Source organism: Phascolarctos cinereus, unplaced genomic scaffold, assembly GCF_003287225.1.
Source record: "Phascolarctos cinereus isolate Bilbo 61053 unplaced genomic scaffold, phaCin_HiC Scaffold_5;HRSCAF=322, whole genome shotgun sequence".
Taxonomy (NCBI): Eukaryota; Metazoa; Chordata; class Mammalia; order Diprotodontia; family Phascolarctidae; genus Phascolarctos; species Phascolarctos cinereus.
Window position 1 is genome coordinate 349,987,998 of NW_027555958.1, and position 25,962 is coordinate 350,013,959.

The 25,962-nt window shown below is 40.3% G+C and overlaps 1 protein-coding gene across 2 annotated transcripts in view; it reads right to left on the reverse strand.

Annotated features, from left to right (window-relative positions):
• Positions 1-25,962, reverse strand: part of SMYD3 (SET and MYND domain containing 3) — a 1,044,671-nt gene that overhangs the window by 219,851 nt on the left and 798,858 nt on the right. For both annotated transcript variants that reach the window (XM_078156275.1, XM_020982112.2), the window contains exons 6-8: positions 19,900-19,967; positions 17,859-17,961; positions 8,568-8,678 (exon numbers count right to left, since the gene is read on the reverse strand). In XM_078156275.1, the coding sequence (XP_078012401.1) occupies positions 8,568-8,678; positions 17,859-17,961; positions 19,900-19,967 (282 nt within the window). The remainder of the gene's footprint in view (positions 1-8,567; positions 8,679-17,858; positions 17,962-19,899; positions 19,968-25,962) is intronic.

Sequence of the window (25,962 nt, forward strand, 5' to 3'; positions counted from 1 at the left end):
GCTACACGTGGCCTTGAGGCCCCTGGTCTAGACTATCAAAATAATATTTCAAGCCCTGATTTGCTCTTTCGCTCTCTCTCTCTCTCTCTCTCTCTCTCTCTCTCTCTCTCTCTCTCTCTCTCTCTCTCTCTCTCTCTCTCTCTCTTCTCTCTCTCTCTCTCTCTCTCTCTCTTCTCTCTCTCTCTCTCTCTCTCTCTCTCTCTCTTCTCTCTCTCTCTCTTCTCTCTCTCTCTCTCTCTCTCTCTCTCTCTCTCTCTCTCTCTCTCAGCAATGGGGTTAACTAACTTGCCCACAGTCATACAGCTACTAAGTGTTATGTGTCTGAGGCCACATTTCAACTCAGGTCCTCCTGAATCCAGGGATGATGCTTTATCCACTTCACCACCTAGCTGCCTCCTAGTTCGCCAATTTCTGAAATACAAAGTTTGCTCTCACCGAAAATTTAACAATCAGCTGGAGAACTGTGTGGAGCTGGCTCCTGCACAGCTCTGCCCCATCACATCTTCTTGAGATGAAACATCCCTAGATCTTACAACTAACCTTTTAAAAGTATGATATCCATGCAAAGAAGCAATGTAGCAGAAAGAATGTGGAATTTAGAGGTAGAGGGCTTGGATTCCAATCCAGACACTGTTATTAATTACAGGTTGGGAAAGGTATTTAACTTCTGACTTTCCTCACCTACAAACTGAGGGAGCTGAAATAGAGGACTTCCACCTTCCACTTCCAAGTCTACAAGCCCATGACACTGGATACTCTCCTCTGCACATGGTAATACAAAGCAGAGGCATCAGACACGTGACTGACAGGCCCCAGGGGACCCACAACACACCCAAGTGGTTTCCACCTGATTTCAATGTGTTGATATATTAATTTAAAAAAAGAAATATATTAGCCCATGTGGTTTTCTAAGTCAATACGCAGCCCGCAGGGATCTTTATGTATGGCTTAGGAGCCCTTGCTTCTCTCTGAGTTTGACATCACTTTTCAAAGGGTTTTATATATATTATCTCATTTGATTATCCCCATAACCCTGTGAGGTAGGTGCTATTATTATCATCTCCATTTTACAGATGAGCAAACTGAGATCAAAAGGGATGAAATGAATTGTCCAGGGTCAAACAACTAATAAATTTATGAGGCGATATTAGGACTCAGGTCTTCCTAATTCCAACTCCATGCTTTCAACATTAGAACATGTAGATGCCTCTGGATTATCTCCAGTTTGTCACTTAAAAATGTTGAGGTTGGACCAGAGTAGAATAAAGGTGAGATTATCACTTCCCTCCTGTTATCTATGTCAAATGAGAAGAGTGTGAAGAATGGTGATTGTGGAGTCAGGAATCTGGCCTCAGATACTTATGAGCTATGACTATGGGCAAGCCATTTAACTTGTTTGCCTTAGTTTCCTCAATTTAAAATTAGAATAATCATAGCATCTACCTCCCAGGGTTGCTGAGAAGATCAAATGAGACAATAAATGTGAAGTTTCCTACCTCCTTCTCCTCTTTCAAATCGGACTAAGATTGTGTTAGCTTTTCTGGATAACCTACAGATCTTTTTCACAAGAAATGCTTTCTAGCTACATTTTTTCAATCCTTGTCAATCAGTCAATCAATATACATTTATTAAACGTGTGCTACTGTGTGCACTGTGTTAAGCTCTGGGGATACAAAGAAAGGTAAAAGATAGTTCCTGCCCTCAAGGAACTCACAGTCCAATGGATTTCAAGGATGAACAACAATTCCATAGATTGAAGCAGAAGAAGAAGATTTTAAATTTATCCCTTAATAAGTTTTACTTCATTTGAGTTAGCCTATCATTCTAGCCTGTGTGCTATTTGGGGTACCTGTATCTGTCACTCACCATGTTACCTATCCCCAGTGGTATGCTGGAGCTGGTTAGTACCAGCTTTTGAGAGCTGATTGCTAAATTTTCAGCGTAAGCATTCACATCTCAGAAATCTGCAAATGCTACAAATTAGGGCTGATTTATTGTTTTGTTGATGGTCTAGACTTAAGAAAATCTAAGGGCAGATAGGTGGCACAGTGGATAAAGCTAGGTTCAAAGTCAGGAAGAGCTGAGTTCAAATCCAGCCTCAGACCCCAGCTTTTTAACCTTGGGCAAGTCACTCACCCTCTCTCTGTCTCAGTTTGCTCATCTGTAAAATGAGGATAATAGCACATACCTCCCAGGGTTACTCTGAAGATCAACTGAGATAATTTTTTCATCTTGTCTTTTTCTAGCTTTTTAATTGATTTCCTCTTTCTCTATTTTATTTGAGATAATTTTTTTATAAAGTACTTAGCACAGTGAGTAGTACATAGGCACTATATAAATTCTGACTATTATTATTAAGAAAATGATGAAAAATTTTAATAATGAAGATTAAACTTCATTAATAATGAAATATTAAAGTTAAGAATGCTAATAATGAAGATTAAAGAGTACGTTGTGAGTATATGTCCATCTCTCTCCCCACCCCGTATTAGAGATGGGGGTTAAACATTTATCAGCACATCCCTATCTATCCCTCTCAGCTCCATGTCACCTGAAAACTTGCTGATCATGTTATATATTCTTTCATCCAAGTCACTGAAAAATCACGGCTAGCAGCACAGAACCATAGACATATCTGTGGATCATTCCCACAGAGACCATCTTCTACTAGGTGAGAAAACAGCCATATGGGCCATTTGTTGCCATGTTCTTTTTAGTCATTACTAGTGATCTCTTTCCTCTTTAAAAAAAATCTTCCTCTTTTTGAGACATCCTGAAAAACATCCTTGCTTTTAAAGTGGTGTTGCCTCTGGCACAACTTTGTTCTGTATGTTTTATGCCAGTCCTTTGGCCCAAATTAGCTGCATGAACTTGGGCAACTCAATGTCCCTAAGTTTCAAGTTCCTCATGCACAAAGGAGAAGTGATGATACCTGACCTACCCATGTCACAGGACTGTTGCAAGAGAAGCCATTGTCCTTATTAGTAACAACAGCTGTCATCAAGGTCTACTGTGACTTTTTTACCATATCACAAGGCCTCACCTCTGTACCAAAGTAAATCAACTTTTAGCTCAAGAAAATAAACAATTTCATACTCCACCATACCTCACAATCGTAACTAAAGGTGGGGGAAAAAAGCCCAGCCCTGCAAACAACATAATCCCAACCATTCCTTCATTCATCCAAGAACCTGTTGAGTATTTTCTGCATCTGCCGCCCCCTGATAGGTGATAAATCTTTGACAGTCCCATGTGCTGAGTTCCATAAAACTGCCAAGAGCTATTTGCTAGCATGGAAACTGCACAAGAGTCCCCAGAGAACCTCAACAATTTCTGGCACATACGCTAATATGCAATAGCCAGCGATCGAGAGGGAAAACAGTGCTATTATGAAAACCTCAGAGAGAGGTTCAACTTTTTCCTTTGTCTTTTATACATTCAACTCACCTCTTCCGAATAAGCTCTGGACAGACTGTCACCTTCACTGACCTGACAGGAATGTCACTTGGAATAAGGTCAGATTCCTGGGTTAGGACAACATTCATTTGTCTGTGCAGTGGAGCACTCATCTCTCTCCTTGCTGGCACCAGAAATTATGATGGGCTTTGATTCCAGCCACAATGGCCTTGTTTGCTCTTCCTCACACGTGGCCTTTCATTTATCATCTCCAAAGTTTTGTACAGGTTGTCTCGCCCATGCCTAGAATGCCCTCCCTCCTCAACTCAGCCTCAAAAAAATTTCTAGCTTCTTTCAAGGGTTTCAAGTGCACCTCTTACATCAGGCCTATACCTGGTCCTTCCCATTGTTAGTGGCTTCTCCTCACCTCTGAAATTACTATGTATTTCATTGGATCCACAGATGGAGAGTTGGAAGGATTCTTAGCTAGAGGACAACTAGTCCCAGGATCATTGGACCATATATTTGAAGCCAGAAGGTATCTTAGAGGTGGTTGATTCCAACCCTTTTGCTTTAAAAATGGGGAAACTGAGGCACACAGTGATTAAGTAATATGCCTTAGGACACAACTGTATCCTGATACAGTCAGGATCTGAACCTAGATCCTCTGACTCTAAGGCCTGTGCTCTTTGCGCCATGTGACATCTTATATTGACTTATTCTTGTACAGTTGTTTTTCCATCATTATTGTCATTGCTGGCATTTAGCATTTTACATATGTATCTCATTTGATACAACAATCCTGTGAGGTAGGTGCTATTATACCCCATCTGACCGTGAAGGAACCTGAGGCTGAGGACAATAAAGGGACTTACTTACGAAGGGTCACGCAGCAAGAAAGAAGCTGAGGCTGGATTTGAACACAGGTCTTCTTAGCTCCAAGATCCGCACTCTGCAACACCTCGCTGCCTAACAGAATGTAAGCCCTTTGAGGATTGCAACTCTTCTCTTTGACTTTGTATTCCCAGCATAGTGCCTTGAACACAGTAGTAAATAAGTGTTTGTTGAATGAATGAATATATGATCTCTTTCCCTTTCCAGGACTAGTCACACAGAACCCAGGGGCTTTGCAGCTTCTTCCTTTACTTTCAGAATAAGAAAAGAAACTAGGGATTTGCTAATAAGCCAAGCAAAGCAACACACACACACCACACACACACACACACACACACACACACACACACAATCACATTTCTGAGCATGCTAGATTTTATTTTAAGAAAGAAATGAAAGAAAGGCATAGAATAAAATCCTGCAAAATGAACTGCTCTGCTCACCGGCTTCCGATCATTAACAGGCACCAATATGGGGACTAATTAGCAGCTAGAAGAGGTGGGAGGGGAAAGAGGACACTTCAGAACATGTCCCAAGAATTAATGCTGAACAGTCATCCTTGCAATTTGATGAACAAAAACAAATGAAAAATTTCAAAGTAGATCTCGATGGCCACAGTGTGTTTATATTAATTAAAAAGAAAACCTATATGGTATATTAGAAATAGTGCTGGGCTTGACAACAGAAGAACTGGGTTTCAATCCTGGCTCTGCTACTTATTTCCTGTATATCCTATTTAACCCTTATGAGCCTCAGTTTCCTCCTCTATAAAATGAGAAGGACTAGATAATCTCTAAAATTCCTTATACCTTTAAACCCTATGAGTCCTACCACAAGTAAGAAAGTTTATTTCTGCCAACAATCCTATTATCATTATTATTATGCTTAATAATGATAATATCTTGACATCTTGAATTTTATTTAGCCCTTTATATTTCCCTAAATACTTTCATTTCCATAAGCTTATTTAATCATCACAAAAGCACAGTGACATGGGGAAGGCAGATATTTTTATCTCTATTTTATGGATGAGGGAAAAAAGTACTAAAAGGTTATAAAATTTGCTCACAGTGCTAGTGAGCAGAATTAGTATTATCAGAATTAGTACTATAACTCAGATCTCCTAATCATTAGTCCAGTGGCCTTTGTCAACAACGACCACTTCAAATCATGTAAGAAAAATGACTAACTGTTCACAGCCTTTGATTCTCCTATCCCACTACTGGACATACATTCCTCCAAGAAGGTCAAAGGCAGAAAGGTCCCATTTATACTACAATACCCATAGCAGTATTTATTATGACCACAAAATATCAGAACCAAAGTGGACGCTTGTCAACTGAGGACCAGCTGAATAAACTGTGGCATACAAATGTCATGGAATAGCCTTTTACCATATGAAATGACAAGCGTGTAGAATCTAGAGGAACTTGAGATGACTTATATGACCTGATGCAGGGTGAAATAAGCAGGCAGGAAAAGGATATACACAATGATTATAATAATGTAGATGAAAAGAATCCTAAAATGAAGCTGAATGGTAAATAAATGTAATTCCTGGTGAATGAAGAGAGGGTAAGGGGGTAGGGGGTAGGGTCAATGAACAACAGAATGCTATTGATATACAGTAAGTGCTTAATAAATGCTAGTTGATATTATCAGATACAGTCACTGTGTAACCTTTCATTTATTTATTGGTAAAAGGGAGGGCTCATGGGGAAGAGGAAGAGGGCAGGTTTATTCAGAAAGGACACTGCTACAAAAACAAAACTCCAAAATAAAACTTAATTCTTAAAATGGTCATTTCAATCCCATAAATTACTTAATTATCAGTTTATAAAGAATAACAGACATGGTTGTTGTTGGGTCATTTCAGTCGTGTCTGACTCTCAGTGAACCCATTTGGGATTTTCTTGACAAAGGTCCTGTAGTGGTTTGCCATTTCTTTCTCCAGCTCATTTGAGAGATGAGGAAACTGAGGCAAGCAGAGTTAAAAGACTTACCCAGAGTTACACAGCTAGTAAATGTTTGTTTGAACTCAGGTCCTTCTGACACTAGGGGCAGTGATCTACCTCCTGCACCACCCAGCTGTCCAATAGACATGGACCTGGGAGGTATTATGGACCAATGAACCCCCTCATTTTACAGGTGAAGAGCTGAGACCCAGAAAATGTAATGACCACACAGAGAGGACAGTGACAGGGCCAGCATTCAAATGAGAGGTCTCCACCTCCAAACTTGGGGCTTTTCCTACTGTACTGAGACAGAACACGGTCCTTCCTGATAAGAGACCCAGTCTCGAACAACACTCAGTACAAATATATGTACCACCCACCCATCCAGTTCCTCAGATGAGATGACAGACATGAACACACCTTTGAAAGTTTAAAAGCATTTCCATGTGTAAAGTATTATCTTTATTAAAAGCATTGCCAGATGTCCCTGCCTATACTACTCACCCCAGGAGCAAAGGTAGTGAAATGGAAAGGGGACGATAAATTGACTGGACGAGGCAACTGCTGACCGTAACTGACCCCACGGCATGAAGCCATTGAGAATGAAAGCTGGCTCCTCTGTTTTAAGAATATTTTCCTTTCAATTTCATCTCAATGCAAGGCAGACAGTTGCTCTGATAATCTGAATAATGTAAAGTCCCCTGAATTGCTCTTAATGCATTCAAACTAGGCTCCTGTTAGTGAAGCCTAAACAGATTCTCCTCTTCATGGCCAAAGCAGAAAGAATAATGAGATGGTGACACTTTCTATGACTCTCTATGGTTAGGTTTGCAGATTGAACAATGCCATTGCTATTTCCTTAGCCACAGGCGTGGCCTGTGGTAGTCTGCTGCCAGTAGGCCTGGTCTGTCTGGAAGTAAAACTGAGATAAGCACAAATTGAGGAAGAGTTAGAGAATTGGGGGGAGGCGGATAGAGAGGGGAGGGAGAAGGAAGAGAGAAAGACTGAGGAGAGACAGAGAAGGGGGAATAGAGAGGGGAGAGAAGGAAGGGAGGAGAGAGAGGGAGGGGGAGGGAGAGAGGGAGAGAAGAAGAAGAAGAGGAGGAGGAGGAGAAGGAGGAGGAGAGATAGGAGGAAGGGTGGAGGGGAGAGAGAAAGAGAGAAGAAAAAGAAGAAGAAAAAGAGGGAAGAGGAGGAGGAGAGAGATGGGAGGAGGCAGAGAAACAAAGAAGAAGAGGGGGGAGGAGAGAGATGAGAGGAGGAGGAGGGGGGGGGGGGAGGGGAGGGAGAGAGAGGAGAGAGAGAGAGAGAGAGAGAGAGAGAGAGAGAGAGAGAGATCCCCTTTCCTCAAACTCTTCCTGGCTGAACAGGCTCATGGCAACAGCAACCTTCACAACTGATGTCTCAAAGGTTTGGAGGAAAATATTTTAAAGCAGAAATCAGACAAGGTTTTGGAACATAAACTAATTTTACCATGAGGAGAAAACCATTTAAGCTGCACTTGAAATTCACTGACCAACCAACTAATTAATATTTACTAAGCATGAATTTTATGTTCAGTATCTTAAGGAACAAAAGAAGAGGAAACACTTGCTCCTTTTCAAAGTAACATCACTGTCTGTGGTCATGACATGTATTATTCATGATTGTCATTAAATCCAAAGATATAATGAGGGCCTGCATTGTGTAGTAGCCCTGGGCTTTAAATGCTGGTCCTGACACTTAAAAAAAAAATCATGTCTCTGTGTCTCAATTTCCCCATCCTTAAAATGGGGATAATACTTGCATTACCTATCTTATTGGCACGTTTCAAGGAAATCACTTTTTAAAGTTTAAAGCATTATGTCATTGCAGCTTATTCTAATTAAGATGCATGAGGCACTGTGCTAGGTAGAAAAGATGACATAGTTCTTTCCTGCTGGGTGGATGATATGAATTTAAGGAAAGGGTACTATACAAGGAAGTAGACTGCTTTTCTTTATTTACTTCTGGCTTACTCATCAGGAGTCATCTGTTTCTGGACTCTTCTAGTACAAAGCTCTTATCTACTAACAAAACTGACATCTAGATAGTGCTTTAAAATTGTAAAGCATTTTACATTCATGATGTCATTTAAGCCTCACAATAAACCTGTCGGGTATTATCATCACCCCCATTTTAAGGATGAGGAAACTAAAGTTGTACAAGGTTGTGTTTCACCCATGGTCATACAGATAGTAACTATCAGAGAAAGGGTGAATTTGAACTCAGAGCTTCCAAACTCCAAGCCTTGAACTGGGAAGTATCCAGGGAAGCGTTCCATTACTGCCCCACACAACATACCTTGGATTGAGTTTTGCATAGGGGACAGTCACAATCAAAGCAGTACTGTTCTTTCAGCTGTTTCTGCCTCTCTGCACTGGGCATCAGCACATCAAGGTAGCAGATGGTAAGCTGCGTGGAAGCAAAAGGGAAAAAGAAAAGAGATGGTAAGGCTGGATTTTCCATGGTCTGCTAAGTAACACATTCCATAGGCCACATGGAACATGAAGTTGGGGCATCTATGAACAAGGGGGTGAAGGGAAAGGGATTTTTCTGGTGATCTTTGAAAAGACGGGTGAGGGGCTTGGGAAAATGGCTCACTTAGTTTATTCTGACCACCTATTTTCCTAATAAGGCTCCTGGCTTTGAGGCTGTCCCCTCTACAGACCATCATCCACACAGCTCCCCAAACTGTCTGCCTAAAGCAAAAGGCTGACCATTTGACCTTCTGGCCCAGGAAATTTCACGAGTGCCTTATTGTCTCTAGGATGAAATAAAACCCCTCTAACTTGGCACTTAAAAAGCCTTTCACAGTCTGGCTTCAGCCTACTTTTCCAAGCTCTTTTCATATTAATCCTCTTCATGCACTCCATGCTCTAGCCAAATTAATCTATTTGCTATTCCCAGAACTTTGCACTGGATACGTGTGTGTATATGTGCATGTTTGAATACGTGCAGGTACACGTGTGTGTATATGTACACTATATAATATGATACATATATCTATGTATACTTGTATATGTGCATCTGTTTGTATATCACATACTTATGCAGATGTACACATTCAGGTATGTGTATATGTGTACAAATGTACATATATGGGTATGTGTGCATGTAAATGTACATATGTGTATACACACATACAGCAGAAGAGTGTCATTGTTATTATTGTTATTATTTTGGAAGTCTTATTGAGTGTTGTGTTTTTTTAATCTGTATCTGCTTGTTTTTAGGCTTAAAATCATAAGCTCACAGATTTAGACCCAGAAGAACCTTCAGGGGCCATCTAGTGCAGAGGTGTCAAAATAGATACATACACACAAATATACCTTGTATATATTCCTGTTCTTGAAATATAGCCAGCTCCCAGCATTTTCTCTGGCTGTTCCCTATGCCTGGAACTCTCTCCTTAATCCACTCTTGACTACTGAGCCTGCCCTGGCTTCCTTTAAGTCCCAACTAAAATTCCACTTTCTATAGGAAGTCTTCCCTAACTCCTCTTCATTCCAGTGCCTTCCCTCTGTTTTTTATCTCCTACTTATCCTATATATAGCTCATTTTGTATATGTTTGTTTTTAATGTTGTCTCTCCCATTAGATTGTAAACTCCTTAATGGCAGCAATCATCTTTTGCCTTTTTTTGTATTCCCAGTACTTAGCACAGTGTCTGATACATAGCAGGTGCTTAATAAATGTTTATTGATTTTCACTCCTACCTATTAAAACCCTTGGCTTCCTTTAAGCCTTAGTCCATGTGCCACCTCCTATGGGGGGTTCTTAACCTGGGGTCCATAAAACCTCAACAGATTTGTTGATAAATTTCAGGAAGCATGTGATTTTGGATGAGAAAATTATGCATTTATTTTCAGTAAGTTGTATCTGAAATTAAACATTTCCTTCAATGACAAAAAAAACATTATTGTGAAAAAGGATCCGTAGATTTCACCAGATTGCTAAATGGGTCCACAACACACAAAAAAAACCCCAACTCAGGTCCTCTGAGAAGCCTGACCTCATGCCCCTAGTTCTTAAGGCTCTCTCCCAAGGGCAGCATCACTTACTGCTTTCTCTTTGCATCCCTAAGACCTAGCATGATGCCTTGCATATAGTAAGTGCTTAATAAATGCTTGTAGCAATTTGAATGAAGTGGGGATGTTAGTGGTGGGAATAAGAATTTATATAGCACCTACTGTAAGCCAGACATTATACTAAGCACTTTTACCAATATTATTTCATTTGCTCCTCACATCAACCCTGTAATTATCCCAACTGCACAATTGAGGAAACTGAGTCAAAGTGCTAGGTGACTTGCCCAAGGTCACACAGACAGTAAATGTCTGAGCCTGGTTTTGAACTCAGGTCTCTCTGACTCCAGGTCCAGCACCCTGACTCAGGGAAGGCATAGGAAGAAAGATGGTTTCTGTGCCATTTTAGGACTCTTGATTTCTGTCATTGCATCCCCAGTGCCTACCACAGCACCTTTCATATAAGTAGGTGCTTAATAAATTCCTGTTGAATTCAACTCCATTTCAATAAGAAAAACAAAGAATCAGGAAGGCTTAGCCACTGGCACAGTCCTTTTAGGCAAGCCCATTAAGAGGTCACGGGATGGTTCCATGCCTTACTAAATGGCACCCTGCCTCACTTACTTCATTCCATCTTAAGCCCTAAATAAAAAGTGTGGCTCAAACATAGAAGGAATAATTTCCTGACAAAGATAGCTAAACATGGGTAAAGTTGTCTTTTTTTCTCTTGTGCTCCTTAAAATCCAGTGGATACCCATCTGTCTAAAATGGTATACTGACTGGAGACATACACTATGCCAGGAGTGGGGAACCTTCGGCCTTCAGGCCACCTGTGGCCTCCTAGACCTTTAAGTGTAGCCTTTTGACTCTCAAGGCCACACTTAAGGATCTAGGCAGCCATGGGTGGCCTGAAGGCCCAAGTTCCCCACCCCTGCACCATGTTCTGGTCAGTGGGGCTCTAGCCTTTAGGCCCATTTTGCAGCTACCAATCCAATGCTACTGTCACAGAAAATCGGTCAAGCCAACACCACCTATGAAGTGCTTGGAGTTAATCCACCAAAGCCATCTTTGCTTGTAAAACAACTCATAAGTAACTGCTCTCTTGCTAACAATAACAACAACGACAACAAAAAAAAAACAGTCCACCAGTGCTCTTACAAAGAAGTCAGCTGGTAGCAGGAGATGAAGTTTTTTCTTTCAACCACAGAACATTAAATGGATTGGGAAAGGTCTTGGGTGGTTCCCCCATAAATACCTATAGCTTCCAATCAACATGCTCCCATTTTGAATATGTGCCCATTCTCTGTGGAATCTCATCGGCAACAACATTAAAGTCCAAATGCAAAGATTTTCCCATTTGGAGAGGGGCTGGTATTTGGGTCATCGAGGGGCTAATGAATGGGTGGTTACAATGGGAACTGGCCTACCTGAACTAGCTCCTAAAGCTGCCTGGACAGACCAGGCCACTTCTTAAATCACTCAGGATTGTGGCTTCTCTAGGGCAACTAAAGGGAAATACCCAACATTTGGCTCTTTGGCTGAATGTTCTAAAGTCATATTTAATTTTAATGCTGAAAAACACAACCAAGTTTATGTTAATCATTTAATCAGCAACACATAAAAACCTTTATTAAAGACTCATTCGCCTGCTGATTTAATTCGGAATCTGTTCATTGAGTGCAAGGCTCATTTAGCTGGTACATATTCATGGAGCACAGCCATCGATCAGCTGTGGCTTTAATAGCATAAAATAAAATAAAATATTATTAATACGTGAATGCAGCTGACCACTTTGTCAATTTACTACAGCTCCTATAGAGAATGAAGTAAATAATTTCCAGCAGAAGAGTATTATTATTATCTTGGAAGCTTTATTGAGTGTATAAGGGAGCTAGATTTAAAAAAAAAAACATTTTTGCTTGTTTTTAAGGCTTAAAAAAATGGGACAGCTAGGTGATGGGGGCAGCTGGGTGGCACAGTAGATAGAGTACTGAGCCTGCAGTCAGGAAGACTTATCTTCCTAAGCTCAAATCTCAGACACTTACTAGCTATGTGACCCTAGAAAAGTCACTTAGCCCTGTTTGCTTCAGTTTCCTCATCTGTAAAATGAGCTGGAGAAATGGCAAACCACTCCAGTATCTTTGCCAAGAAAATCCCAAATGGAGTCACAGAGAATCGGACAAGCCTGATATGACTGAACAACAATAAGAAGGTTTAAAATCATAGGCTCACAGATTTGGAGCTGGAAGAAGCCTCAGAAACCATCTAGTCCAGCAGTGTCCGACTTTAAGCCCCTGGCCAGCAAAAGCCCACTGTGGACAGAACCAGATTAAAATGTCATCAGGAAATGTTTTACAAAATAAAATTTTAAAATGCAATATACCACAGATAATGTCAATTTGTGATTTTCTAATGCAGCTGGCAGAGATCATTTCTGAGTTTAACACTGCTGATCCAAACCAATTATTTTACAGATAAGAAAACTGAGGACCAAAGAGATTAAGTCCTTTGTCCAAAGTCAAGAAGGTAAATGCCAGAATCAGAAAGTAAATCCAGGGTTTCTATGCCAAATTCAGCTTTCTTTCTTCGGTAGCATACCGATAAATCTTGACTATGTATGTTGCTTGGAAATCCGAACGCTAAGAGATTTTGCTTCACGTAAAAAACCAGTTTTCCATGATCTGTAACAGTAGATAGAGAGATGCAATTAACATAAAACCTAGTCAGTATCACTTGAACTAAACCAGGGGTGGGGAACCTTCGACCTCAAGGCCACATGTGGCCCCCTAGGTCCTCAAGTGTGGCCCTTTGACTGAATCCAAACTTCACAGAACAAATCTCCTTAATAAAAGGATTTGTTCTGTAAAACTTGGACTCAGTCAAAAGGCCACACCCAAGGACCTAGAAGGCCACACGTGGCCTCAAGACCAAAGGTTCCCCACCCCAGACTGAACTGACACAATTCAAATTTCCTTCAAGGTATACCGACCTTAAATGGAAAACTAATTTTTTAACTATCCCATTGACAGCTAGTAGTAATACTTTTCTTAAGACCACAGGTATGAAGCATGAAGGGACCTCAAAGCTCTCTAGTACAAACCTCTCATTTTAAAGATTAGGAAACTGAAGCCTAGAGAGGCTAAGTAATATGCCCAAAGTCACACAGCCATCAAAGGTGAGATTTGAACCCAGGTTCTTTGACTCCAAAGCTCTGTACTATGCTGCCTCACCTTTTTTGTTTTAAATTTTTTTTTTAGGCAATTGGGGTTAAGTGACTTGTCCAGGGTCACACAACCAGTATGTGTCAAGTGTTTGGTCTGAGGCCACATTTGAACTCAGGTCCTCCTGACTTCAGGGCCAGTGCTCTATTCACTGCACCACCTCACTGCCCCTGCCTCACCTTCTTTGACTCTTTTATGTCTAATCACTTTCGAAGGAGTCTGAATAAGCTCTGGTGAGCAGAAGGGCTCTCTTCATTAAAAGGAAAAAACAACCAAAAACCAAGGACTGTAGTTTTAAAACTTGTATTTGAGAAATCATTATGTTGACTGCTTGCATGTAGGGCTCATTTCCACTGTCTAATTCAGATCTATGGCCTGCTGGCCAATAGCATTATTTATAACTGCAAGAGCCTTTGCTAGGCATGAATTCCTATGAGTACAGCCTGGATTGAGCAGACTTCTCCAGTCCAAGTTTTATAAGACCGCCTGATCATAAAAGGTATTTCATTGCTGAACACATCCCTGAAGGTGGCAACTATTATCTTTCCGTTAAGTATGCTGTGATTTTTAACAACAAAAAAAAAGCACTTTCTTCTCTGTAGGGACCCAGATGGAAGCAAAGAAGAAATGTCAAAGCTGAAACAACAAAACCTAGGAAATTCATTATTGAAAATTAAAACCCTCAATAAGGAGAGGTGAGTGTTATAATTGGTAATATTGGGAAGAGAAATGTGTTTCTGGAGCTCAGTATGAAAGATGGCCTTAGGAAGAGAGTTTACAAAGCTATGGAACTTCCACAGCTCACCCCCATTACTATTTCTCTCTTCCTGTTATTAGATGTAATTATGCTCTCCAATCTGGGACATATTAGGAGTTCTGTTTCACTCCCTGAACTGGCATTTGAAGCTCTCCACTTCTACCTTCAAAATGGTCTCGCTTCCTCCACGGACCTTTTCCACAGTCTTATTATTCATACGTGAGGGTGTTTGGTTGTGGTTGCCTGAAAAACTTCTGGTTTGAAAATACTACCTCCTCATGTCTGGTGCTACCACCCTACCCTTCCCTTCTCTGAACCCCAACCCCGACCCCTCCAATATCTGGATTCTGCCAGAAATTTCCATCCCTCATGCAACCTTGCTAATTAGTATTTCTCTCTCCTGTTAGAGGTAGGGAAACCAATCAGATAGAGATGAGTAAGACTCTAGTCTTCCCTATAAAACACTGAGGCCTCTTCTGCATTGTTGTACCACCCTTTATCTGTTGTGTAAAATAACCTAGATGTCTCACACATAAGAGCAGAAGGAGGGATATAACCTGGATATCAAGGCAGGTGAGTACCTTTCACCTAGACCCTGAGTATTTATTTAATCCCCTACAGCCATCTGATTCTATCATTATTTTTTGCTCATCGGTTCACAGATTTTGAGCTGGCAGAGACTTCAGGGGACATCTAATCCAATGCCCTCATTTTAGAGATGAGGGAAGAGAAACCTTGAGAGAATAAGCGATTTACCCAGGGTCACATGGATAAGTGTCAGAGGTGTGATGTGAACCCAGGTCATTGCTTTTTCCTCAGTATTAAGACAAAGATCCAGCTGCACAATGGCTGCCTCTTCCTCTTCTTGTTCACAATGTAACTATAATAAAAAGCCTCCCTCCCCTTTTTTTTTACCTTTTGCTTCTTTTGTGGAAATCTCCAACTCTCAAAAAAGTATCTGAAATGGGCTGGGGCAGTGATGATTCCATAAGTATTCTGAGATCCCACTTTGTACCCCTTTTGTCCTTAGCAAGCTATATACCAGCTAGAGAATCTGAGAGCTAGAATAGAATTTCAGAGCTAGAAGAGACCACAGAAGCCGTCTATTTCAGCCTCTGCTGAATGCAAGGATATTACTGTGCCTCTGCTTTGACACTTCCAATGAATCACTGTCATTATTTGAGCCAATAGTAAGTGTTCTTCTGCCCTCTGGGGGAGCTGGAAAGGAGTGAAGGGGCCAAAACAGAGGTTAATAGCAGAGTAGGAAGCAGAATTCCCAGTGATAATCTATAAAGTGTAAAATAATTAGTAATTATTTTTCAATTTTTAAAATTTTTGTCCAAAGAGGCAGCAGGCAAATATTGAGCACAAATGGGCCAATCCCTCTTAATTTCAGTGCTTCCTCTCTGTTAATTATTTCCTATTTGTCCTGAATATTGCTTGTTTTGTATATATCTGTCTACATATTATCTCCCTCATTAGATCCTAAGGACCTTGAAGGTAGGGACTTCCTTTTGCCTCCTTTTGTATTCCCAGAGTTTAGCCCAGTGCCTGGCACATGGTAGGTGATTAATAAATGCTTAATGACTGACTAACCTCAGAGACCATCTTGTCCAATCTTTTTACTTTGCAGATGAGGAAAATCAAGGTCATACAGGTAGTAAGAAACTGAAGTGGGCTTGGGACCCAGGAGCTCTAAATGAAATAATTCACATGAAGAGGACCTAGGTTAAGATCCATCTCTTACACAGACATGACTGTGGTAACCCTGAGCAAGTGATTTTAAGATCTCTTTCCCATGACAACTCTCTGAGTTTCCAAGCTGCAGAACAGTTTCAGGTGGGTGGAGTTTCTTCACCCAGAATTCATTGCACTAATAAAAGCCCTTCCTTAAACCCTCCAAATTTAAATCAACATTGGAGCAATAAAAGAAGAAATTAGTCCCTTTCCCCTGGTGCCTAACAGTGCATTTCTGTAGTTCTTCATCATATTTTTAAATTCAGGGACACATTTTTTTTTTTGTGGGGAACTCTGTCTGGAAAATGTCCCACAAGGATATAATAAGGTCTTTTAAAATGAATGAAAAGCAAATGAGAAGAGGAATCCAGGACTAGGCATGGCTAGGAGAGGGAAGGGAGGGGACCAGTTGGAGTATAAGGAAGTAAGAAACCTTGCTTTTTATTTGTGCTTGAATGCTTTAGTTATTTCCATTAGTTACCCTGGTTCCTTCAACTGCATGGGGCAAAAGGGAGTGGTTGACTTGATTTAATCTGGTTCTCATTTTGCTTAAGGGGAAAAAAAGAAAAAAAAAACCCAACCCAACCTTTGACCAAAAAACCCTCATGTGCCTGAGAATGGCGGCAGAGGGGGTTCTTCCTGTTAAGTGTCCTCAAATTATATACAAGAAAATCATCTTCAGTCTTCTTTGGAGAGATCATGGTTGCAGCTTAATTAGTACACTTGTTCTAAACATAAGAAACTCAGCATATGTCTTTGTAAAGGGAAAAAAAAACACAACTCACTTGCTCAAAAGGAAACTAGCTTGGGGTCAGAAATATTGTAGCCAAATCCCTTGCTTACACAAAATATGGTATCTGAGGGTTTGAGTTTTATTGCCCGTGTGCTGTATAAATAAACAAAAGCTTATGGCATTTGGGTTTCGTGCAATAAATAACCCACTGAAATAAAGGGAAAGGAGGGAGAATACCAGGTTCTGGGAAAGTCCCCACCCCCACAAGAAACAAAATGGGCCCTGAATTCTACACAGGGAACAGTTCATGGGGCACTAGCCTCTAGAAAGTCCCTCTCTGTGGGGGGTTCTCCTGGTAACCAAAGGGGCAAAGGTAGTTATCTTCCTTGGACATCAGAAAACTGGGGGTAAGGATGACCTTCTGGTCAGAAAACTGCAACTTCTCCCTTCCCTGATTCTCTCCGCCTCTTTCCCTAGACTTTGCACCTTTGTCTAGGGAATCAGCATCCAGAATTCTTCCTATAAGATAGAAATACGCAGAACAAGGAGAAATCTTTGCCTTTAGTTAAAAATGAGATCAATGACTTGGAGAGGAGATTCTGGGGATCCCCTTTGAGCATTTTAGTATTTTCACCGCAGAAAGGTTTACTGCCCTAAATGCTGTGCTGACTATTCAGACATATTATTGCTCATTTTATTTCAGGGATCCTTTCATTCATTCAATGAGCACTCATTAAGTACCTACTGTGTGCCCAGCACTGGAAAACAGTTCCTGCCTTGAAGGAATTTATATTCTATTTGGGGGGGGGTGTTAAATGATACATGTAAAGGTAAATACAAGACAGAAAAAGTGGATACACAGGGGTGATTTTGCAAAAGTGCTTTTTTCATATATATACATAAGTTTTTCATCAGGGCAAAGAGCAAAAATCCTGATAGAATTTGTCTCCAGAGGAAAAACTGAGAATAAAAGGTTTTTAGATCAATGATTTGGTTAATAATAGTCTTTTCCTTAATAAGTAGACAATGGTACATCCTTTAAGAGATTAGTGGGCAGAAGCAGAGAAGGCATCTTTGATGAACATGAGCTGGGATGGCAGAATATGAGTACATTCATTACCTCTTCTCCCGGCTTGATGTTTCGGACCGCACGAAGGAAGAGGCTGGGTCCCTCAAACACAATCACACAGTTTGGGTCACAGCTGTGGTTCAGCAAAGACATGCTAGATGAGGGGAAAATAGTTTTTTAAAAAATACAATCAGATAATGTTGGGGCTAATAGTGATCTTACATATGGTCTAGTCTAAGGCTCTAATTGTACAAATAATGAAACAGCCTGCTTAATGTAGTGCAGCTAGTAACGGGAGGTAGAAGGGCAGCTAGGTGGAACAATGGATAGAGGTCTGCGCTTGAAGTGAGGAAGACCTGAGTTCAAAAACCGGTACCAGACACCAGTTGTATGATGCCGGACAAATTGTTTGACCCTGTTTGCCTCAGTCTCCTCATCTGTAAAATGAGCTGGAGAAGGAAATGGCAAACCACCCCAGTATCTTGGCCAAGAAAACCCCAGATGGTATCCCGAAGACCCAGACATGACTAATCAACAAAATAACAAAAAGTGGGAGACATGGGGCCCAAACTTAGGTTTCCTAATTCTATCCCAATACAAATATGCATATTTAGCATGCAAACAAAATAAATACAGACACACATGGTAATTATTTTTTTTTTGGAGGGGGAGGTCCCAGCAGCTGCCAGAGGGGAATCAAAAGGTTTCATTGTAGAAGGTGGAACATGAGCTGAGGTTTAATGGAAATTAACAATTCTAAGCAATGGAGATGAAGAAGGCTTGCATTGGAGTTATCATAATTATTTATGACATGAAGGGGGTCAGCTCAACCTCCAGTGTTTCTTAGAGCTCAAAAATTCAGGGATTCCAGAATACATTTCTGATGACACACAAGTGAAGGGATTATGGAGCTGCTAAGGGGACACATGTTCTTCTAGTACAGTGGTTCTTAACCCGGAGTCTATGAACTTTTTTTTTTTAATATCATTCTAACTGTATTTCAACATAATTGGCTTCCTTCTTAATCCTATGTGTTTTATTTTATGTACTTTAAACATTATTCTGTTCTGAGAAGGGGTCTGAAGCCTTTGACATCCGATGAAGTGCTTAACACAGTGCCTGGTCCATTATAGGCACTTCACTGAGTCCAAAGGGCCCGTGACACCAGAAAGTATAAAAAGAGAACCCCAGATTTAGTAGAAAAGAAGGAAACGTCATTAGGCAGTGGTGTTTTTTGGAGGAGGGAAATCAGGTAATCAGATGGGAAGTCTGGGTACATGTTTCTGTAGGGAAGGAATTAGTGGAACTTTCACCAAGGATGAGCTCAAAGGCCATTTAAGTATCCTTGAGGTACCTGTTTTTAATGAGAGAACACAGGATATAAAATACTCTGCAGCAAGGGTGCTGAGGGCCACACTAGAGGACCTACAGGGCCACATGTGGCCTTAAGGCCACAAGTTCTCCAGCCCTGCTCTGGACTTTTCCCCTTCCCTTCTCTGTGACCACTCAAGAAGGTAGGGATCTAAGTAGAATGTAAATTCCTTGAGGTCAGAGATTGATTTGGCTTTGGCTTTGTTTTGCTTTTGTCATTACCTGGGAACAGTAGGCAATTAATGAATACTTATTATTGAATAGGAAAGGCACAACAAAATTTACATAGTTTTTGTTGAGGCCTACTTTAACATTATCTTCAGCTCTCACCTCTTTATCCTAATCATAAAAGGCCAAATTCTCTCAGACAGCAAGAACTCAATGGATTCCCAACTCCATGTGATTACTGTACCCACAATGAAAGGTCATAAGAGCATTTTCTAAGCTCAAAGTTTTCCAATTTCTGGTAATTTAGCCATTAAGTTTCTTACTAGGCTCTTGTACTTATCACTTCAGTAGCCTTGCTGGCTATCTCTGTGAGGGGGAAAAGGAAGGAAGAAAATTTAAAAAAAAAAAAAAGAGAAAGAGAAAAAAAGGGGGGAAGAGGGAAAAAGGGAGGGAGGGAGAAAGGAAGGGAGAAAGAAACGGAAAGAGAGAAAAAGAAAGACAAAGAAAGAAAGAAAGCATTTTCTGTCAGTAAATGAAATACCGTCCACAGTACCTAGGATACAGGCCAACACCAACTTCCTGCATCTCTCCATTACTGATGGTGAAACCGTTACAGATCACCTGTAAAAACAAGAGGGAGAAATCAGGGTTAACAGAAAGACATTTTGGAAACTTCATATCCAAGAAAAATAACATTTCAAAATAAAACGCAGGGGGTGTTTTTGAAAACTAGATTGGTGATAAGTCCAAGACTAGCACTGACACTTGTTAATTTTTAAGTGATCAAATCAGGGAAGTGCTCTACTGGAAAATTGCAGGCTATTACATGCAGAAATATTAGCATTTTCCAAAAAAGGTACGGGGCATTAAAAAAAGGCATATCTCTATGTTCATGTGTAGAAGAAAACAGTCACACAGAATCGACCAAAAAAAATAGCTAGCATTTACATAGTATTGCACCTATTATGTACCCATCACTGTGAAAAGTGCCTTACAATTATTAGCTCATTTGAGCCTCACAACAACTCTGGGAGACAGGTGCTGTTATTATCTTCATTTTACTAATGAGGAAACTGAGGCAGAGGTTAAGTAACTTGCCCAGGGTTACATTGCTAGTAAGTAACTGAGACTGAATTTGAACTCAGGTCTTCCTAACTCTAGGACTGGCCCTATCCATTGTGCAACCAAGCTGCCTCTAGGCTGCAAAAAAACACAGATGATTAACCAGGTGGTAGATTCTCATGACTTACAAGATTACTGAGAATGTGTGTATCACCCTGCTTAAGTTACAAGGTGGAGAGATAGCTAGGTGGTATGATGGATAAGCCTCGAGGCTGGAAGACCTGAGTTCAAATGCAACCTCAGACACTTCCTAGCTGTGTCACCTTAGGCAAGTCACTTCATCTCTACCTCAGTTTCCCCAACTGCAAAATGAGGATGATAATAATAGTATCTACCTCACAAGACTGTTTTAAGGGTCATATGAGATAATACTTAGAATGTTCTTCATTCAGTATGTGGTGCTATTATGACTTTTTTCTTTTCTTTCTTTTTTTTTTAGATTCTATGTAACCATTTTTTTTCTACACAAAAACACAGAAATTTCCTTAATGCCCCACACTTTTTTTGTGAGATGCTAATATTTCTGCATGTTAATAGCCTGAAGGTGTAATATAAGAGGGGATTATACCCTCCCCCTACGTGTTGGGAGGGAGGATGTTTGCATGGTTTTTCTTGCTATAACTTTGAAATAAATATTTCTTGTAAATGCTAATCTGACTGTTAAGTGCTTAAATGAAACTGGGGTACATGTGACCCCTAAAATTGGGGAACACAATTGGTGGGAGCTTGAGCCAATGGTAGAGAATTGGGATGCTTCCAAATCCTCTTGAAGGTACCAGAGAATTCTAAGAGAGGAATGAAATACCTGATCTTCAGGCAGTGGGGGGTCAGGGTAGTCACTGTTACATGTAAGACCACCTTGGGATGAAAGGTGGTTTTCACCTTTTACCCTTCACTTTTGCAGGGACACCTGGGGAGATTTTCTACCTGAGACTTTAAGTCTTAGATTTCCTGGACTTTGAGATCCTAGAGAAATTAGCAAAATTCTCTCATTCTCTCCCTTCCTGTTTTTTTCCTACTTCTTTCTTTCTTTCTTTCTTGGCTAGGCAATGGGGTTAAGTGACTTGCCCAGGGTCACACAGATAACTAAGTGTCCGAGGCTAAATTTGAACTCAGGCCCTTCTGAATTCAGGGCCAGTGCTCTATCCACTGCACCACCTAGCTGCCCCCCTCTCTCTCTATCTTTCTCTCTCTGTCTCTGTCTTTCATCTCCCTCTCCTCCCCCCACCCCAAAAAACAAGACAGAATACTTGAGATAAGCCAGTTACTGCAACTGCACAATGCCTCTGATTCTCTTCTACCAGATAAGGAAGAAAGGAACAAGAATGAGAAGATATTTCTAAAGGTCTACTTTATTAAACAGTACATAAACTTTAGGCAACAACCCTAACACTGAGAAACCTCCAATCTTTACTCATATCTTATGCTGAATTTTGTAAGCTCATTGAAGCTTATCATGATTTGGCATCTTTTCTCCATAAGTTTGATAAAATGTAATTTAAAAACAGGAAATAAAAAAGTACACATACATATGTTTGGATCACATCTCATTTAAATATATTAAATAGCGCCTGTTTTCCATTAGCTTCAATAGATCATGTCTACAAACTGTGTGTGTGTGTATACACGGAGTGGTAGAAATGTGCCACAGAAGATCCTGGATTTTCTTTGGGGGTATTTTGAACATTTAAAATTTCATGCGCATTTTATCACACACTATAATTGTAAAGCAGAATCAGGACATTAACTTAAAGTTAGAGCAAAAATTGAGATTCTGCTGAACTCTGAACTGATCTGAAGCCAAATAATCTTTTTATTTCTTTATACTTAACTACTAAAGCCAAACAAAAAAAAATCTTTAAAAGTTTCCATTTATTTAGGAGGATTTAAAAAAATAGCTGGCTTTTTGGTAATATTTTAAAGTTTGCAGAGTGTTCTACATATATTTTCTAATAGGTTTCTTACAACAACTCTATGGGGTAAGTGCTATTATTATCCCCATTTTTTTAAAATAATTTTTTAATTTTTTTCCCATATGCTTTTGAGTTGAAAAATTTTTCTTCCTTTTCCTCCCCCCACCCTCTCCAAGATGGCACACAATCTGATATAGGCTTTACATTTACATACCCATTAAACATATTTTCACATTAGTGAAGGTGTAAGTAAAAATTAAAACCAATAGGAGGAACCATCAGAAAGATGAAACAAAACTCAACAGAAGGTAAAAATAAGTGATAGCAATTCGACTTCCATTGTTCTTTCTTTGGATGTGGACAGCATTTTCCATCCCGAGGGCTCTGGAGATGTCCCAGATCCTCATAATGCTGAGAAGGGTTCAGTTTAACATTCTTAGTCACTGCATAACGTGGCTGTTATTGTGTACAAAGTCCTCTTGGTTCTGTTCAATTCACTCAGCATCAGACCATATAAGTCTTTCCAGGTTTTTCTGAAGTCAGCTCGTTCATCATTTCTTATAGCACAATAGTATTCCATTACATTCATATACCACAACTTGCTCAGCCATTCCCCAATTGATGGGCATCCTCTCAATTTCCAATTCTTTGCTACCACAGAAAGAGCTGCTATGAATATTTTTGTACATGTGGGTCCTTTTCCCATTTGTTTGATCTCTTTGGGATACAGCCCTAGAAGTGCTATTGCTGGATCCAAGGGTATGCACATTTTTATTATCCCCATTTTACAGATGAGGAAACTATGGCTGAGAGAGGTTAAATGATTTGACCATGGTCATAAAGCTAGGAAGTATCTGAGATGGGATTTGAATTCAGGTCTTCTCGACCCTAAGACTGGCATTCCATCTACCATATCACCTAGCCTCCAAAAAAAAATGTTCTAAATGTCTATAAATAATAGACACACTGAGCAATACAATCATGCATACCTGATAGGAACAACATGAGTGGTAAGCATATGACCCTTATATTTGGGGTATTTAACCCAGAACAGTCTCGGGGTAAAATTAATATTATAGGGAAAGGAGATGACAGAGACAAGATGGCAGGCGAGTGGGCTGATGGGAAGGAAGGTTGCCTTGGGGGAAGATGAGATGAACACGGGTTTGGAGAAGAGTAGATATGGAGTCCTTGTGCAAGAATATGGAAGGGTGGGAAACTAAATTTCTCTAGTCTTTGTTGGGTTTAGCTTCTTATACTCCTGTCTCTGTTTTGACTTCATTCAGTCCATTCTGTGGGTCCCTAGCTGCTTCTTTCTCTTTTCTGCCTCTGATTTATGCTCACTCTCTCCTCTCATGACCCATTCCAGAGGATACGGGGGAACAGCAGACACCTATCTGGAAACGAAAAGAGTACTTTACTACTGGGAGAAGATTTTTTCACCTAGGTTATTTGCTGGGGTGGCCTGCTAGAGGACCTGATTATTGTAGATACTGTCACAGGGCAGAGGATCAGCAGGATTAAGAATTGAACTAATTTCAATTAGTTGGGGGAGGAGAGGAGGAAAAGTAGGGAGGGATAAGAAGCGGCAACAAGGGATAGAGGATTTTGAAGTTCACACGAAAAAGAAAAATAGGTTTGAGTGGGTAAATTGCAATGAGTTAAAGAGATACGGAGTAGTCAGACAAAACTAAATCGACTGCTCCTTAGTTGTTATACTGTTGAGAGCCTTAGAAGGCTCTTGCTGTCGTATCCCTCTCTTGTGGTATTTTTAAGGACTTGTTCTAACTGTATCTAATACTTGGGTTGGGGCAGCTAGGTGGTGCAGGGGATACAGCACTGGGCCTGGAGTCAGAAGACTTATCTTCCTGAGTTCAAATCTGGTCTCAGATACTTCCCTGTGTGACCCTGAGCAAGTCACAGTCACTTACCCTTGTTTGCCTCAGTTTCTCATCTATTAAATGAGCTGGAGAAGGAAACAGCAAACCACTCCAATATCTTTGCCATGGAAATGCCTAATGGGGTCACGAACACTCAGACACAACTAAAATAATTAAATAACAACAATAAAGCAAAGAGCATTGTCACTGGGATCACATCTTGACTTTGACCATTTACTTCCTGTAAGACTTTAGGCAAGTCACTTAACTTCCCTGGGCCTGAGTTTCCTCATCTGTAATGAGGGAGGGTGGCACAGAGTTAGACCAGATGACCTTCAACCACTAAAATCTATGCTCCTAATCTATTCTTTATTCTTTGAAATATGGGTCAGGTAACAAGCTATGGAAAAGGCATGTTCCTGAACAGCATTTTAAAATGAACAGTTAATAGCTAGTTAAATTGGGGTGGAGGGGGAAGAGTTGCATGTTACTTTGCTTTTTTTTTTTTCAGAAATTGAGCAGAGATAAAAGAGAGAGACACTGTGAACACAGGCACATAGCATAGAATTCAGTGAATGACAAGTCTGCCAACCACAACAGGGAATTCTAATGCAAATTAAGAAAGGCCTATTAAGAAGATCATCCCAAAGAATCAAAGCAATTACATGAAAAGAAAAAAGGTTTCCCATGTTCAAAAATTAATATTTGTATTAATTTAGAAATGTTTTCATTTAATTGGCCACAATACAGAACTGAAATATATTTTACCATTATCCTTCGTGTTAATGAATGCAGTTTTATGTTCACTCCATTTTTCCTTAGGAAATATTTTTAAATCCAAGGTTTTCAATCTTGCAAAGAGACAGCTTATGGGTAAGGGAGATACCCTGAAATAAAAAGCATCTCAGGAGCTGGTTCTATGTGTAATCAACCAAACCTCTGTACCTTCTAAAAGTCCTGAACAAAAGGAAAAAAATCAAAAAGTTATCTGAACAAAGCCAGCATAGTGTTTGAAGGGTCAAGTTCTAGGCCCAAGAAGAATGAATGTTCACTCTTAATCACAACAGCTATCGCTTGGCATTTAGGTTAGAGCTCCAGACCTGGAGTCAGCAAGACCTGAGTTCAAATTTGGCCTCAGACACTTAGTAGCTGTGTGATCCTGGGCAAGTCACTTCACCCTGTTTGCCTCAGTTTCCTCATCTATAAAATGAGCTGGAGAAGGAATGGCAAACCACTCCAGGATCTTTGCCCAGAAAACCCCAAATGCAGTCATGAGGAGTCAGAAACAATTGAACAAAAGGTATCACTTATATAGAGCTTTACAAATGTCATCTCATTTTTTTCTCCCAACAACCAAGACTGTGAGGTAGGGACTATTGTCCCCATTTTTCAGATAAGGAAACTGAAGTTAAGGGAGTCGCCCAGAGTCACACAGCTAGTAAGAATCTGGAAGAGGATTTGAACTCAGGTCTCCCAGATTCTCTTGATTAATACCATCTAGCAGCTTGCCTCACCATTTATTAGGTCCTAGACATTGGGGAAGGCACCAAGGCAAAACCAAAACATTCGTTGGCCTCAAGATGCTTACATTCTGCCAGGGGAAAAGACATAGATAAATATAAGTAGATAGAAAATATAGGAGTTAGTGCTATGGACTAGACCTATGATTTCATTAGTGTAAGGAGGGAGCTCCCAGGGAGG